Source organism: Physeter macrocephalus, chromosome 9 (assembly GCF_002837175.3).
Source record: "Physeter macrocephalus isolate SW-GA chromosome 9, ASM283717v5, whole genome shotgun sequence".
In the NCBI taxonomy this organism is placed as follows: domain Eukaryota; kingdom Metazoa; phylum Chordata; class Mammalia; order Artiodactyla; family Physeteridae; genus Physeter; species Physeter macrocephalus.
Window position 1 is genome coordinate 23562259 of NC_041222.1, and position 18523 is coordinate 23580781.

An 18523-nucleotide genomic window follows, 5' to 3' on the forward strand; every position below is an offset into this window, starting at 1 on the left:
CATATGGTATTTGTTTTTCTCTTTCTGACTTACTTCACTCTGTATGACAGACTCTAGGTCCATCCACCTCACTACAAATAACTCAATTTCGTTTCTTTTTATGGCTGAGTAATATTCCATTGTATATATGTGCCACAGCATGGCTGTATTTTTTTCAATGTTCAGGAAAAGGGGTGGGGAGGTGGAGGCTGGTGCTAGCTCCTTCAAACACAAGAAAACCTTTCAATCAGGAAGAAGCAGAAAGCTTAACAAAGAATTCTTAATAACGATTAAAACAGTTTATAGTGTTTTGTTTTATTTTTTAAGTAGGAGGAGAGTGGGGCAGTGGGGGAAAGAGTCAGGAGAATGGAGCTAAAGGAATAGAGGAACCAGGAGACCTGGTTTCACACAGCTTTCTTTTACTTCTTGAGAGAAAGATTCACTGGCCAAACTGCAGCGGGGCAGGAGTGAGCAGAATGAGAGCAATCTCCCCCAGTCTGGAAACACTGCCTGGCCCACTAGACCATCCTGAGGTGGAGGACAAGCTCCCAGAAGCAGCGGCAAGAAGTGTTATCAGTACAGACACAGAAAAGCAAAAAGCACAAAGATCATCAGGTTGAGTATCAGGAAATTTGACACCTAGTTTTGTCTCAGCTCTATTTCTAACTTGCTACTGACTTTGAACAAGTCACATAACCTCTCTGGAATCACACAGTTGAAGATTCACACCCTTTCTGTTTCCATCTCTCATATCACACCTGATTCTACAACCATATTCCCGTATTTTTAGAAATCTACTTTACTATAAATTTTATTTGAGTTACATGTCCTCGGTTCTTAACACATTCTCTAGTCCCTCAAACCACTCTATGATAGATTGCCTAAAAACCAAAATAATGTTGGTTTATGGCATATTTTTATATTAAAAAGTACATAGCATAATATTAAAAATGTTAAGTCCATCTCAAAACCCTAATAGAACATCTGTTTTTGTTTTTGCATATTACTTGCCAATTTTTTCCAAATGATGCTAATTTATTTTTTAACTCAATTGCAAATAAATACTACCTTTTAGTAGTATTTTTAATCCCCATTTCATTGCCTTCTATAGAGCAGTGACCAATGATGGAAAAAATGTCTCACCTCTGATCTGGAGGTACTCTGACTTACCTACAAGAAGCCTTCTGAGTAGAATAAGTGAATTCACATTTTCCATGGATGCAGTAACCATTGAGGTTTTCAGGGCAAGGCATGTAGTTTCCAATATAAACATCTTCCCTTTGATCACTAGCATCTTACAAGAACATAAAACAGGTCAATAAACAGTGAAAAGCAAACTGAAAAATATGGACTTTTCAAAGGTTCTAAGGCAACAAATAAATTCACCCCTTGCTGGGTAATTTGGAAAGGAAATGTATCAGATAGGAGGCTGGACCAGAACCAAGGTCTCATTATGCCACAGACACAGCAGGTAGGCTCTTTAGACTCAAAGCATTTAAAAATATTTGCAGGATGTGACCACTGTGAGCTACTGCTGTTTGAAAACAATCTGCCAAAAAAAAAAAAAAAAACAAAACCTTCAACATCTTTGCTATAAAAATAAATGTTACTTCTAAAAGAAATCTCACCTCTGTGACAGAGAGATGGTGTATACAGCATTGGCTTTTGGAAAACTGACTTACTGTAACCATTCACCTTGAGGCTATGAAACTGAGGCCAAAGAACACTGGTATGGCAGAGAACAAGTATGAGATTCTGAAATTTTAGGATAAAAGGTTTATTTTGGAATGAAAACTATCCAGCATACTGATTTTTTCCCAAATGAAAATAGTTTTGCTGTTCTTTTTATATAGTTTTTCTTCGTATATGTTAGTATAAAAAAATTCAAATAATACAGAGAACAAATAAAAAAGAAATTTAAAATCACCTGAAATCCCTCTAACCGAAGAGAACCATTGTAAACATGTTAATGAACATCTGTTTGGACTTAGGCATACTGATTTGAACTGAACTGTGTTGAACTGAAGAAAATAAGAAGGGTGGTGAGTAATACCACTATCAGAATGGGAAGAGTCAGGAAGGAAAGATAGAAAAGGGCAGGAAAGATGAAGGCATGGAGACCCAGTCTTCTAAATCAATGATATTCATTCATTCATTCATTTCTCTCTATCCTTATTTGTCTCTTTCTCTCATATAGTTACATATGCACATACTCATTCACATACTCACACAATTTGGAATGGATTTTTTTTTTACTTTTTACTTAATACTTTAGTCTGCAGCTCTATGGACCCAGAGTTCCCCAATGTTTACAGGCCTGTCCATGTGTAGGAAAAACTCCCAGGCTTCCTGCCGTTTCATACAGTTCCAGCTTACAGATTCTGTGCATAATTAGCTGTGTGACATTGAACATAACACCCTCTCTAAGCCTGAGATTTCACAACTGTAAAGTCAGGACCACAACAGGACTATACTTCATGCAGTTTTGAGAGGATTATGTGAGATAATTAATGTACGTACAAGACCACTAAACCAACCAGCCCTCCATGTACCACATCATGCAACAGCAAAGGCTTATCTCCCCAAAATACAAATAAAGTGTTAATATAATCTGAAGAAAGTTAATGGAGATAAATTAAGAAGGAATAAATAGGAGGCTATGTGTATATCTGTTTATACAAGTGTGGGGAGAGGAAAAGCAAGAGAGAAATGGGAATAGAAGTACCAAGTGTGAAAAAACTGAGAACTGAACATGCAGATTTTTCTGGAGATCAAAATTTACATACAAAAGGAAAAAAATTTTAATGATTATTAAGCTCAAAGATAAGATAACTACAGCAGAGAGTATCACGTCATCCTTAACAAGACCAAACTTATGTCACTTTACCTCAAATTTTATATATTTACATTATACTAATTTATGCCTAGGAAGAGAACTAAACTAGGAGAAATCCAACACGTAAAGTCTCAATTTTAAGGGTATCTCTGCTATTTTGTAACCTTAGTCAAATCATTTCTGAGAGTTGAATGAGATCAGCAAAGTCTATCAGAAGTATAATACAAGACATGTACATAATTTTTTATTTTCTAGTAGTCATATTTTTAAAAAGTAAAAAGAAATAGATAAATTAGTTTTAATCATATATTTTATTTAACCTAATATATCAAATAAATAGCATTTCAACATATATAATCAACACATAAAATTTTGATAGATTACATTCTTTTTTCTCAAATAGGTCTTCAAAATCTGATGAGCACTCCACACTCACAGCACATCTCAATTCCAACTAGCCACATTTCAAATACTCAGTAGTGTCACACGTGGCTAGTAGCTACCGTATTGGACAACACAGAATAGATGACTTACTCATTTATCATCATTCATCACCTTCCATATGCCAGGGACTCTGCCAGGTGCCAGGGATAGAAAAATGGTTAAGATATATCCTGTCCTCAAAGGGCATATACGGTCTCCTCCAGCTCCCAAACTGTAATTCTGCTGTGGCAAAAGAAATCAATCCCTCCTTTGGGCTGCTATAACTCTAGTACCCACTTCTGTACTACAATACTCACGATATTGTCTTATAACTATTTAGGTTTTTTAAATCAGTCTCTACCATAAGACTGTGAGCTCCTTGAGAATCTAGATGCTTGTAATACTCATTTCTGTATAACCCCTGACCCCTAGCATGTAGTACTTTCTTGCTATGGTATCAAGCCAAAAGTACTATTCTACCTTCGCAACCAAGCCATTAAGTGACTCGAGAAATGCAACTGTCTCCCATAGTGCTTATCACCACCCTGCAACTTCTCAGAACATGATATTTTCATGGTATGATACACCAGGAAGTATATAATAATGGGATTATAGAGACTGAGGCTATGTACTAACCTATAATAACAAAGTCCTATAAAGTGTATAACAAAAAGACTGTATTGGTCTATAGAGGCTGTGGTAATGTACTAATCTACCATAACCGAGTCCTAGAAACAGCAGGAAATTTCAAGAATAATGCAGAGCTGAAAGCGATCAGAGAATTCACATGCATGATAGCAATAAGAAAAAGTTATCGAAATTAATAATGGGTTTTGAGAAATTAATAGACAAAGTATGACAGCAAGAGCATTTATTGAATGAATTAATAAAGAATGTGGTATCAAGCTCTAGACAAAGCAAAGCCATATAAAACATGGACACGTCTATTAAGACTTTGAAATCTGTGTCTATTCCAGAGTCCAAAGTCAGCATCCTGCTCAGTGCCGGCACCATTCATTCTTTTATACTTACATACTATTTCTGTGCACATCCATATGCTCAGCTAATCTACAGAAGGTATAAAGAAAAAGTGGTCACAGTCCCTACCCTTATGAAGCTTATAATCAATTTAGGGAATCACACAAAAAGCTGAACAACAAAAGGGAAGGGGTCCCACATGACAGTGTACAACAAAATACCAAAAGAAGGTTTTACAAGGTGCTATGGAAATTCACATGCAAAGGATAACTCATTTTAGGCAAAATAACCCAGGGAAGGATTCACAGAAAAGGTAGGACTCAAGTTAGGTCTCAAAGCATAGACAGATTTAGATAGAGGAATGGTGGAAACCAAAAGACAGGTATATAACGCACCTGTTCTCACTCTCAAGAACGAGAGTTAAATGGACCTAGCAAGAGCTGTACATTCAGACTGGAGAAAGGTGTAAGTCAAAGTTGGAAAAATAAGCTGAAATCAGAGTATGGAAAAATTTGAACCTCAGGTGAGAAATGTTTTCTTAATCATATGGACAGGGAGGACCCTGAACTCCTCTTAGCTGGAAAGCAACACAATGAAAGCCACGTTTTACAAAAGAAGTTAACTGAAAGTGGTTACCTAGGGCTGGTGGTTCGGAGGCAATGAGGAGTGACTAATGGGTGTGAGGTTTCTTTTGAGGGTGATGAAAAATGATCTAAAATTAGATTATGATGTGATGCTAGTACAACTCTGCAAATATACTAAAAAAACACTGAATTGCACTCTTTAAACAGGTGAACTTAATAGAATGTAAATTATATCTCAAAAAGCTGTTAAGAATTAATTGGAAGATAAAGGTAAAACCTGGTGACCAATTAGGAGGTTACTACATAATCCAAACTGTGGCACTGAAAAGCCTGAGCTCAGAAGTAGGAATAGATATTAGAAACACAGGAAAAAATAAATATGGCTGGAAGATGCTTTGGAAAGTAAATGAGCTCTGAAACTCAGATCTGAAAGGGTCCTTGGAGGCCATTTGGTCTGATGAAGGAATTTCTTTAGTTATAGCCTCGAGATCCCATTTCTACTTAAACACTTCCAGAGATAAGGAACGCAACATAATACAGTTAATCCCAATACTATCAAATTTTCCTCATGTTAAGTGAAATCTCTCTCTCATTAACTTTGTGTGAATTTCCCCATGTCTGCTCACCACCTAACCCACTGCCTATCAATTTTTTTTCTTAAGGTCAAACTCCCCCAGTTCCACCCTTTATATAGTCTGCAGCAACCAACCCACTAACATTTAAGTGCTTAGTACAACAGAACTCTCCTCCTTATTGAAGATGCTCCTAATATAGAATTGTGTAAAACAACTTTACTTCAGAGAGGATAAACAATTGGTCAATAAACATACGACAAGATGCTCAACATCACTAATCATTAGGGAAATGGAAGTCAAAACTACAAGATAGCACCTTAACACCCATTAGGATGACTACTACCCCAAAACCAGAAAATAACAAGTATTGGCAAGGATGTAGAGAAATCGTAACCCTTGGGCACTGTTGGTGAAAATATATAGCAGTACAGCCACTAGGGAAAACAGTATGGTGCTTCCTCAAAACATTGAAAGTAGAAGTACCTTATGATCCAACAATTCCACTTCTGGATATATACCAAAAAGAAATGAATGCAGGGTCTCAAAGAGATAGCTATATACCCATATTCATGGTAGCATTATTCACAATAGCTAAAACAGGAAGCAACGCCAGTGTCCATCAATGGATGAGTGGATAAACAAAATGTGGTATATTCATACAATGGAACATTATTCTGGCCTTAAAAAGGAAGGGAATTCTGACATATGCTATAATATGGATGAACCCTGAGGACATTATGTTAATTGAAACAAGCCAGTGACAAAAAGACAAACACTGTATGATTTCTACTTATGTGAGGTATACAGAGTAGTCAAAATCATAGAAACAAAAAGCAGAATGGTGGTTACAAGGGCTGAGGGGAAGGGGAAATGAAGAGCTGTTGTTTAATGGATATAGTTCCAGTTTCACAAGATGAAAAGACTTCTAGAGATGGATGGTGGTGATGGTGGCACCACACCATAAATTTATTTAATACCACTGAACTAAACACTTAAAAGTGGTTAAGATGGTACAAGTTGTTATATATATTTCACCACAATAAAAAAATTGCAAAAATGACTCTAATGTGAGCCTAACAACAGGAGAGAGAATGTAGTAAACTGAGTTCAAATTTAGACCTCCAGTCCTCCGAAAGGTATTTATTAAGCACCTATCATGTTCCAGGCAAGACGGTAGTTCCTGGAGGTTCAGGCAATGGCAGTTCAAACAAAATGTAAGTGCAAAGACCCACTAGGCAGCTGAACGTATGAAACTAGTTCTTAGAAAAAGATTAAAGCTAGAGAACAAGTGTTCGCCAAGATGATAGCTGAGGGCAGATTAAATATTCTGAAGAAAATTAGAGAAAGCAGGCAAGAGAAAGCAGGCATTATTTCCACAAATCCCTACAGTTAAGAAATTCAGTATACTCTTTCTTGCTTCCCCTATACCACCCTGCGCCCCAAGCTTCATCACTAACACATCCTTCCCTAACCCGAGTCTCCTTGGACCCCAACAGAGAATTATTTACCTAGGTAGAAACTCTTACCTACCCTCCAACACCCCCTATTCTCTCATGTCTAAATCCCACTCTTTTCCTTATCAACCCTAACTCTTTCTTTCCTTGTCTTTCTACTCTGCCCAGTGAAACACCTTTTCTAATGTGCAGAATTCTGGAACAGTTGTGATACAAGAGAAGGAGCACCAGGGCTTAGGGTCAGAAAGTCTGAATTCTGATCATTGCTCTGCCATTCTACATGAGCCACAAACTCTCACAGTTTCAGCTTCTTCATCTGCAAAATGACAATAATATGGCTGTGATGAGGATTAAATATGCGTAAGCACCTGGCACACAGTAGGGCGGTACTGATTAAGAATTGTTGAGTAGAGGGCTTCCCTGGTGGCGCAGTGGTTGAGAGTCCGCCTGCCGATGCAGGGGACGCGGGTTCGTGCCCCGGTCTGGGAAGACCCCACATGCCGTGGAGCGGCTGGGCCCGTGAACCATGGCCGCTGAGCCTGCGCGTCCAGAGCCTGTGCTCCGCAACGGGAGAGGCCACAACAGTGAGAGGCCCGCGTACCGCAAAAAAAAAAAAAAAAAAGAATTGTTGAGTGAATGAACACCCTACTGTCACTCATGAACCACATGAAACATGCTATAGACAGGCAGACTCACCAATGGCAAGAACTTTTAACACAGCCAGGCTACTAACAATGAAATTAGAGAACAAAAATATTTACAATCACCATAACATTGATAAGGAATTCAGTGACACAGCATTTAATACTTGAAGTAATCCTAGGTAGTAGATATCACTGCCCCCATTTTATAGAAGTGATCACTGAGGCTCAGAGAAATCAGGCCACACAGCCTTTAAGTGTAGACCAAGTCTGACTTCAGAGCACAAGCTCTTAACCATCACACTATTACTTCACCGAGCTACTCTGGGAGATGGGTAAGGAATGGACATAAGTGGAATGTCCAAGCACCTGTTCTCTAGGCCAAGTAAATTAGATAACTTCAAAAAGGAAAGATTAAAAGGCTTTAAAGATGTAATAAAGCACAGTTTCAGAAACCACAGCAGAGATGTAGCCTCACACAGCAAGAACTGGGCACAGTCCTGCACAAACAATGCCGTCGGGCAAGTGGTGACAGGCTCCATGAACAACAGCTGCAAGTGTTAGTCTCTGAACAATTATAAAAAGTGTGCTTGGTCACCCATCAGCTCCTTCCACCCCACAGAGGCATGCAGAAACAAATCTGCCACCAGCGGCAATGTTTTCAAATACAAAGGGGAGTATGGTTCTAAGTGATGATATTGTAAGAAAGCCCAGCTCCAGATGGCTTATCTGCAAAGCCATGTTTCACTGGCAATCTGTCCTGGTCCATCCATGCTCCACTCAAATAAAGCATCAGGAGTTGCTATTAACAACCAAGACATGCACCTAGAAGGTGCTGCTGAGGTGGAAACAACATCAATACTGCATAGGTAACTCTAGGGCTCATTATTTCCACAAATCCCTACAGTTAAGAAATTCAGTATACTCTTTCTTGCTTCCCCTATACCACCCTGCGCCCCAAGCTTCATCACTAACACATCCTTCCCTAACCCGAGTCTCCTCGGACCCCAACAGAGAATTAATTACCTAGGTAGAAACTCTTACCTACCCTCCAACACCCCCTATTCTCTCATGTCTACATCCCACTCTTTTCCTTATCAACCCTAACTCTTTCTTTCCTAGTCTTTCTACTCTGCCCAGTGAAACACCTTTTCTAATGCACATAAACTCATCCATCTCCGCAGCTGTTTGCTTAGGAAGTACTCCTTTCATCTCCCTGATATACCAAAATCACATTACTCCTCCATCCCCCTTCCTTTCATCTTCCCCTGCTGTGCTCACCACCTGTCACCTCCAGATCAGCATCCCACTCTCATCTCCCAAAGACCGCCCTCCCGGAGGGGTCTGTACCATCCACCTACGCAGCCTTCTAACCATCCTCATCATGACTCTCCACCACGCTCCACAACACACACTCTCACCTTCCTTCAGTGATTTTAGCAACTGGCTCAGGCTTACCTTTTGATGAGGCAAATTTATCAAGACCATTTTTAAAAGAGCATATCAAACAAGCTGTATTAATATGGTTAGATTTTAGGCTGTATGAAAACATCTTTGGATAAAAATGGCCACATTAAAATGTCACTTGTCACAAAGGAACTTTCTGGGTATATGGAAACGTTATAGACTACGATAAGGTGTAGTGCAGATGGGGTATATCCATTTGTCAAAACTGATAGCTAACATTTGTGCCTTTCAGTGTATGTAAATTACACCTCAAAAAACACCTGTAAAATAAGAATAATGATAATCCACTGGGTAGAGATATATAGGCAAAACAAGAAAGACAGAATGCTCTTAACTGTTGATGGTGGTTGGGTACATGAGGTTTCATCATACTATCCTGTTCATCAGGGAAGCCCTACAATCAAGTTTTTAAAATGTCACATACCCAGCTCCCACACACCTCATGCTCTGCCATCATATCCCTTTGTGACTTCAACATCTACAACCAAGCTTCTAACACTGCAATTTCAATATTTACCACAGGTTTTCCAACAGCCCAAGAAAAGCACTAATTCAGCCACCATGCTGAACATTCAAATGCTCCATTTTGGGAGCACTCTTCTCCAAGAGCTCAGCTTTACAACATTCTTACTGAGCACTATCTTCCAATTTTTCTTGCTGATGCTGTGTCCCTGCTTTTCACTTTGTAGCCTCCATTCCTAGATCCTGCTTACCTAGTCTTGGTTGTGTACTGGGGACACGAATATTTACTAAGGGGCTCCTATAAATGCTTGTGAGAACAAAAAAACAACAAAAGCAAATGGGGTTTAAAAATTTAAAAAAAAAAAAAAAAAAGCAAATGGGGTAAACATACAAAATAGAGTTACCTCTGACCTCTATTCCTTACTACTAGCACATGTGTTAACTCTTACAATCTGGATTTCATCTTCACAACTCTATAGAAACTCCTTGGTCCAAGATTACCAATGATCCCCTTGTGTTCAAATTTGATGCTTGTCATCTAAGTCCTTTATGCAGCATTTTAAACTACTAACCAAACTTTCTGTTTGGCTTCTGTGCCACTGTACTCTTGATTTTTTTCCTCTGGATCCTCTTTCTGCTTCATCCTGGCCTCCTCTCCTTTCTTTTTTCTTTCCTTCTTTTTTTAAAAAATATTTATTTATTTATTTATTTTTATTTGGGGCTGCTCTGGGTCTTAGTTGTGGCATGCGGGATCTTCGTTGTGGCATGCGGGATCTTTAGTTGCAGCATGTGGACTTCTTAGTTGCAGCATGCAGACTTCTCAGTTGCTGCATGCAAACTCTTAGTTGTGGCATGCATGCAGGATCTAGTTCCCTAACCAGGGATCAAACCCAGGCCCCCTGCATTGGAAGCGTGGAGTCTTACCCACTGGACCATCAACGAAGTCCCTAGCCTCCTCTCCTTTCTAAATAACAATGCTGTCCAACAGAACTCTCTTCAACTCTTGATATGTTCTATTTCTATGCTGTCCAATATGGTAGCCACGGGTCACATGGAGCTACTGAACATTTGAAATATGGCTAGTATAACTGAGAAACAAAACCTTTAATTTTATTTTATTTTAATAAATTTAAATTTAAATAGCCATGTGTCCAGTGGCTACCCTACCAGACAATACAGCTCTATAATCTCTCTCACTTGTTCTCATGACTTCGGTTGTCCCCTTGACTGACTCACAAATTTATGCTAATAAGCAAAGTCACCTGGGTGAGTTCCACAAGCAACTCAAACTGCAAAATAAAATTAATCACCTCCACCATCAACTCCTCCCTTACCTTACCCCAAACACCTTTCCCCTCCCAACATTCTTAGTTCTATAAATAGAATCCATCAACTAAGTCATCTGAGCTCGAACTCTTTATCCCCCATATCTAAGCAGTAATCTATTCCTTTTGAGTTTACTTAACTGATCGCCCTGCCTCTAGTCCAAAGTAAATAATAAGCACAATTCCTGCCAGATATAATGCATTCAACTGGTTAACTTCGTTGTCTTGCCTTTTTCAAATATATAATGATTCTGCCACTGCCCACAAATGAAGTTTAAATGCCCTAGGATAACACAGCATTCAAGACTTTACACATGGGAATTCCCTGGCAGTCCAGGGGTTAGGACCCAGCCAAAAAAAAAAAAAAAAAAAAAGACTACACAATCTGGCCCCAAGCTACTTTTCCAGTCTTGCCTTCCACTTCTGCCTCTTAAGCCTCCTACTCTCCAGCCAAAAATGGATTCCTTATCATTCTCCAATACATTCTCTATCACAATGTTTGTTTGCATCCATACCTCTACTCAAGCTCTTCCATCCTCCTTAAATATGACATCTGTTCAAATCCTAACCATCTTTCAAGGTTCAGCTCAAATTCCACCTCTTCCATGAGTTTCTCAGATCTTCACCATCCCCCACCAAATAGTAATCTCTTCTTTTCTGAGTTCCCACTGCACTTTTTAACAGCACTACATTTATGACAATAACCCATTTCTACTTTGTTAGAATTAGGTTATATTCATTTCTTATTGTATCACAAGCTCTTTAAAGATGGATGTCATGTATTAGATATCTTTCTATCCATCAATAATTTCTAGTAAAATAACCAGCATAAAGTAGGCACTTAGTAAATTATATCTACTGATTATGATAATTTCATTTGCATTATAGACAAATTCTTATGTGCAAAGAATGTTCAGTATCTCAAAAATGGCTTAGGCACTAAATTATCCCTGTAATTTTATCAAAGGCAGACAAGTATTTTGGGTATACACAATTCCCTAAATTGCCCTAAGTAGGAGCTTCTACCTACTGAAAAAGAGTCTTCCTATTCTGGTCATGTACTATCAGTATAAAGAATAAAACTAGCACTGATCTATTATGTCTCCTATGAGAATACAGAGACTTCTTCTTTTAAATATAGCACTTTCTATCAACAGAGGAAACTGATATGTCAGGGGCTCATGGGATATAACTGATTCAAGTGACAGAAATTACAAATTATTCAAAGATAATAACAGCTACCATTTCTTGCACACTTATGAGTATGTCAGATACTATTCAAAGCACTTGACACGCATTATCTCATTTAACTTTTATGACACTCTATGAGATAGGGCCTGTTATTCTCATTTTATATATTTTTTAGAAATTAGGCATAAAAGGTAGATCACATATCTTTAAAAAATTGTCCATTAGTATAACCAAACAAATGTGTAGAAGATGCACATGTAGAAAAGCAATTATACAGAAGCCTTGGTCTAGGATCCCAAGATGGAGACCTGCTTTGGTTCACTAGATATAACCTCACTGAGCCTCAATGTTCCCACTGGTCCTTACCCCTCAGAGTAGTTGTAAGAATCAAATGAAATAATGAATATGAAAATGAGGAGTGAAAGAGCACTGGACCTGCAGTCGAAGGACCTAAGAATCTGACCTTTACTACATGTAAGACTTTGTACAAATAAATCCTACAGCTTCTTTGAGCTGCATCCATTCTTTTGACAAGTGTGGAGCATCTATGTAAGTACCAGACATTCTGCTAAGTGTTAGGAATCCCAAAGTGAACATGATAGATACAGTCTCCTGTCCTCACAGAACTCATAGCCTAGAGGGGGACACAGATGAGCAGAACAGACAGTTATACTTAGAGTAGGTTAAGGGGTTGGATAGGGGAGTATGCAGGAGAGACACCTAATCTAGATTTAAGGGTCAAGGGATAGTTCCCAAAAGGAAATGACTTCTAAGGTGAGACTGGAAAGATGTATATTAGGCAAAGAAGAGTTCCAGGCAGAGGGAACAAGTTTCAAAGACCCATGCACAGAGGGTAAGTGTTAACAGTAGATTCTAGAGAGGTAAAGAGGGTTTTACAAGCAAATATGAGAGAACTTTCCGTATAATTTCTTACAACTGCATGTGAATCTATAATTATCTCAATAACAATTTCAATTTCAAAAAAGCATATATGAAAGTACTCTGTAAACTGAGAAGTACCTTAACTATTTCAATATTATTACTAATATTCAACTGTATATTGCTACAGAGAGCAAAGTTAGAAAGGTCGTTATAATGGAAATAGAACTACTAAGGACAGCTAGTGACCATATTTCAGTAGCTGGCCAAAATTTGGGAAATTGTGATTCAGTACCTTTCACATCTGGTCGATATTGTAGTCCATCATCTTTCTTTCCCAACAAACTAGTGTCATCTGTGTCTGTAAGAGAAAAGTTTTCAAATTAAGATACATATGATGTTTAAGTCACACCATGAAACTCCTAAATATTCCAAATGCTCGAGGTCCTTCCCAACTCTCTCCACTTATCCTGCTCACATTTTCTACCACTCTGTTGATCTGTTGTGCAACTTCTATCTCAGCCTCAAGGCATCCCAGATATAAACGCACTCTGTGTGATGAACAGTCTAACTTCATTCAGACTTCAGCTCAAATATCATCTCCTTAAAAAGTCTTCCCTGAAAAAAAAAGTCTTCCCTGTGCTAACTGAAATAACACATACCCTGAAGAGAAAGGATTAGCCCTTTCTTCAAGGGACAATGGTCTCAAGATTTACCTTCTCCCACCAGTTTCCCTGGAAAAATATCAGATTAAGATAAACGTGGAACCTCAACTGTGTTATCAGACAAAATTTACTATAAAAATGACCGCTGACTGATTAATTGTAGTAGGATAGGAAGACTGTACATGAACCATAAACACCTGTTGAGAAGCACAAGCTTCAGCTTCCCAGTACTAGCGGGGGGTGGGGTGGGGGGGGTGTAAATCAGCATGAGTTTCAATTAACAAAATCCTCAAACGACCAACTGTTCTGAATTTGAAATTCCAGACAGTACCATTCAATCACATACCAGTTCCTTAGAAAAGATATTCTCTCTCTAAGCTACTCTTTAACCTACCTACACTCTAAATGCCACCCCATGAAAGAAAAGCAAACCATACTACTTCTTCCACCTACAAGGGGTCCCTATCAGCAGTTTCCTGTACCATGTGCACACCTGACCCCCACGTGGCAATCCTATGATGAGCTTCTTGGGCATTCTTCGGTAGCTTAGACCACAGATATTGCAATCAGTTTTTCAGTATTTCACAAATAGCTTGCTATCAGTATAAAGTAGCAAACTTTGGCTTGCAACTTTCTTCCCTTAGCTCAGATAAAAACATATCCCTTTAATAAGTCCCCAAAAGGGACGGGGCTTAGAGGGAAGGTGGTTAGACCTCGTAAGCAGGAAAGATGCACAATCCTAGGTAATGAGAATGTGTGGGGCCCTTGTTTGTTACTAGGAAATGATATATTATTTCAGCCCATGTGTGTATTACTGAGTAAGAAGGTTGAAAACCTGTGCCTTTAGTGACTGGATATTTCTAGTAGGAAAAGAAACCAAAATTCACTCTTAATTGGTATCATGGCTTCTAAATGATGGCAAGAAGAGAAAAAGGATTTTAAACTGAAGGTAATAATTTTTCCTTACACTCTATAACTTCATGCCAAAATCTCTAACAGTATATAATATGTAGGAGCAAAAACTACAGAGAAAATGTGAAAACAAAGTAAACTATTATTCTCTAGAAAAAAAGATGAAAAAAAATATGGTTGGGACTTTCCTGGCGGGCCAGTAGTTAAGACTCTGTGCTCCCACTGCAAGGGGCACGGGTTTGATCCCTAGTCCAGGAACTAAGATCCCACATGACACGTGGCACGGCCAAAGAAAAAAAATATGGTAATACTTATAGTTTTACTTTAATTAAAATAAGCTAATTCTTAAACTAAAATCATTACAAATTTGAGACAACTTTTAAGAACTATAAATATATCTACAAGTCCATGTTAGGAACAGCTTAGTAACTAAATAAGTAAACCAAGACCATTGTTTGTATCTTGAGATAATGAAAATAAGTGGGAAAAAAAGCTAAGTTAGTAACAAAGAAATTCTAAAATATATAGTAATAAAAAAATAAAGCATCAAAGATTTCTCATTTTCCAAATTTGGAACACTACCAAAATGTACAAATGAGACTGCAGACATGTGATATTCAATATTAAAGACAGGTCTCTAGATAAGTAGAATGAATTTTACCTGTGCAATGACCAAGATGCCTTATATCAATTTGTTCTTGTTTTATACAAGATGCTTCTCGAACAAAACAGGGATTGTTATAGGAACTCCCATCAGAAGCACACACAGGATTAAAACTGTATCCACTGCAATCTATATTACATACACACCTGTTGGAAAAAAAAAAATTACCTATATTTTACAACAAAAGTATTTCACAATGCTGTAACAGCAAAAATGAGCAATTCTTTCTTTTTTTTTTACTTTTAAACTTTTTTATTGAGGTATAGTTGATTTACAGTATTACATTAGTTTCAGGTGTACAACACAATGATTCAATATTTTTAGAAATTATTCTCCATTTAAAGTTATTATACAATATTGGCTATATTCCTGGTGCTGTAAAATATAACCTTGTAGCTTATTTATCTTATACATAGTAGTTTGTAAGCAATTCTCTTTTTCTGCTTTCTGTAACAGAAGTCAATACATTGTTTTAAGTCACTGATAAAAGTTTAAGCAAAGTGAATGCTCAGCTAACAATTTCTTTCAGGTGAGAATTTAGAGATAATTTCATCCAGATATTATTAATCTAGTAGTTTCTCTAAAATTTTCATATCTAGAGATAATAATCAAGAAATGTCAAATGTCAACAACATTAGTTAGAAAGCAACATGGTATAGCAGAAAGGACACAGAATTATAAGTCAAAAGTCATGAATCGGGCTTCCTTGGTGGCACAGTGGTTAAGAATCTACCTGCCAATGCAGGGGACATGGGTTCAAGCCCTGGTCTGGGAAGATCCCACATGCCACGGAGCAACTAAGCCCGTGCGCCACAACTACTGAGCCTGCGTTCTAGAGCCCGCGAGTCACAACTACTGAAGCCTGCGCGCCTAGAGCCCCTGCTCTGCAACAAGAGAAGCCACTGCAATGAGAAGCCCACGCACCGCAACCAAGAGTAGCCCCTGCTCTCCACAACTAGAGAAAGCCTGCGCACAGCAACAAAGACACAATGCAGCCAAAACTAAAAATAAATAAAACAAATATATTTATTAAAAAGTCATGAATCTAAATCCTAGCCCAACTAATAACCAGATTTGTGTCCATATCCTCCTTCTAAGTCTTAGTTTACTGATCTGTAAAAGAGGTAATAATATATGTAACCTTACCAAATAATTGGGAAGATTAAAAAACATAATAGATATAAAATATGTAAAATAGAAGACCCTCAAAATTGTTTCCTAGCTGCACATCCACCTGTAAAACTGAGTGTCCACTTAACACTGAGACTGCATTATAGAGAAGGCCAAGAAAGTTCAAGGTATGGTCACTCCTCTCAAGGACAGTAAAATCTAACTGGGAATATAAAAATAAAAAACACAGATACTCTCCTGCTTCCACCAACATGGTGAACTCAGAACCTGTACTAATCCTCCTAATGAAAACAACAAAAAATACTGGACAAAATATTTCAAAATGTCCCCAAATGCATTCATAATTTGTCCAGAAAGCAAGGAATTTTAAGACAAAAGTTATATGAAGACAGGAATACAGAAAGGTCAGTTAAGTTTACTAAAGCTGATTTTCACCTTGAAGGCATTTACCAAACTAGGTAAATTCAATTATCAGTGTTTTGGTTTTGCAGGCCTCTGAGAACAGAAGACGAAGAATACTGACCTACCTTAGGTGGAGAGTCTAAAGACCCTAAAAAAAGCATGAGGGTAGAGTATAAATGAGTTGCCATATTCCAAGGGGACTGTTTTAAAGGAAAAAAATATTCTGCTGTGGCTTACAAAGCATTGAAGAGAGGGGGAAATAACATCTCCCCAAGAATTCAAAACTATAAACCAACCCTCACATGAGCAATTATGACTTAAAATACTACTTGGGTGTTCTGAAAAACCTCAAGTCCAGAATTTATTTTAAGAGTCAAAGACTGGAAGGGGCCCTAGACAACCGACAAAAGTAAACGCAATCCTCTCTGGAGAAACCCAACTTTATTATCCTAGACCTCAAACACTTCCAAGATACAGTTCTGAGAAAAACAAGTATATCACACACATGCTCACTCAATCTCATAACCCACAAAAGACAACGAAATAAAACACCATGGGCAGAGCAAGCCGATATGAAAAAGAAGCAAAAAGAACTTCTAATAAATAAAGAATGCACTGTTAGAAATAAAAAATTCATGGGCAGATTTAACAGGAGATTAGATAAACTAAAGGTGAATCCGTGAAATGGAAGACAGGTCAGAGGAAACTACCCAGACCATGACAGAGTCAAAGAGACAGAACATATGAAAAAAAAAATTAAGAGACATGGAAGACAGAGTCACAAGAGCTAATAAACATCTGATTGGAGTTCCAGATGAGTTAAAAGAATAAGGTGGGGGCAATATTCTCAGCAATTTCTCAAACTTTCTAAAACTAAAGAAAGATAGTAATCTAAATAACCAAGAAGCCTAATAAATTCTAAACAGGATTATTAAAAAGGAATCCAGACAGTGAAATATCACAGTGGAATTTCTGTAACAACAGCAACAAAATAATATTTTAAAAGCAGCCAGAAAGAAGAGAAAGATTACCTTCAAAGAAGCAAGAAGAGAGACAGGTGTCTTCAAAAGCAATACTGAAGCCAAACTGTTTATTTATAGCCAAAAGACAGTGAAATAATACCTGCAATGTGCTGGGATAAAATAGAATTCTATGTAAAAAGAACTATCTTTCATGGTTAAGTGTAAAATAAAAATAATTTGGAAGAATTAAAAATTTAGAGAGTTTGTCACCTGCCAACTGTCAATGAGGGAAATTATAAAGGCAGTAGAAAAATGATCCTACAAGTAAGATCTGAGATGCAAACATAAATGAAGAACAAAAGTGTAAATATATAGGTAATATTAACAAATTACTGACAATATAAAATAATGACAACAATGATAGGTGCTGCTAAATTTTTTTAAAAACAGTAAATTAAATATTAATAATGATAGCATACAAATTGGGAGGGACTGAAATTACAGTATTTTAAGAAGAGCAAAGATATTGATGAATTTTAGACTGCGATAAGTTGAATAAGCATGTTAATGCTAAGGTTACCACCAAAAGGAGTATGTATAACACTGAAACTAATAGAGAAAAAAAATCCAAAAGAATGCAAGAAAGGAGAAACGAAGAGAAAGCAGGACAAAAGTACAAATAAGATTTTTTAAAAATCAAAGTACATCAGTATTTATTATATATATATATATCTATATATATCTTTTTAAATTCTTACCTTTTATTTATTTATTTTGGCCATGCCACAGGGCTTGTGGGATCTTAGCTCCCCAACCAGTGATTGAACCTGGGCCCAAGGCAGTGAAAGAACCAAGTTCTAACCACTGGACCACCAGGGAATTCCCTATAATATATTTAAGTGAACTAAACTTTCTAGTTAAAATACAAAGATAGTTAGGCTGGATAAAAATACAAAAGCCAGCTATATGCTGCTTGTAAGGTACATATTCAAC

The 18523-nt window shown here is 37.5% G+C and overlaps 1 protein-coding gene across 4 annotated transcripts in view; it reads right to left on the reverse strand.

Moving 5' to 3' along the window:
* Positions 1–18523, reverse strand: part of TMEFF1 (transmembrane protein with EGF like and two follistatin like domains 1) — a 98162-nt gene that overhangs the window by 14931 nt on the left and 64708 nt on the right. For all 4 annotated transcript variants that reach the window (XM_024126479.2, XM_028493749.2, XM_028493750.1 and 1 more), the window contains 3 exons: positions 15033–15181; positions 13090–13155; positions 1150–1273 (listed from right to left, as the gene is read on the reverse strand). In XM_024126479.2, coding sequence (XP_023982247.1) covers positions 1150–1273; positions 13090–13155; positions 15033–15181 — 339 coding nt within the window. The remainder of the gene's footprint in view (positions 1–1149; positions 1274–13089; positions 13156–15032; positions 15182–18523) is intronic.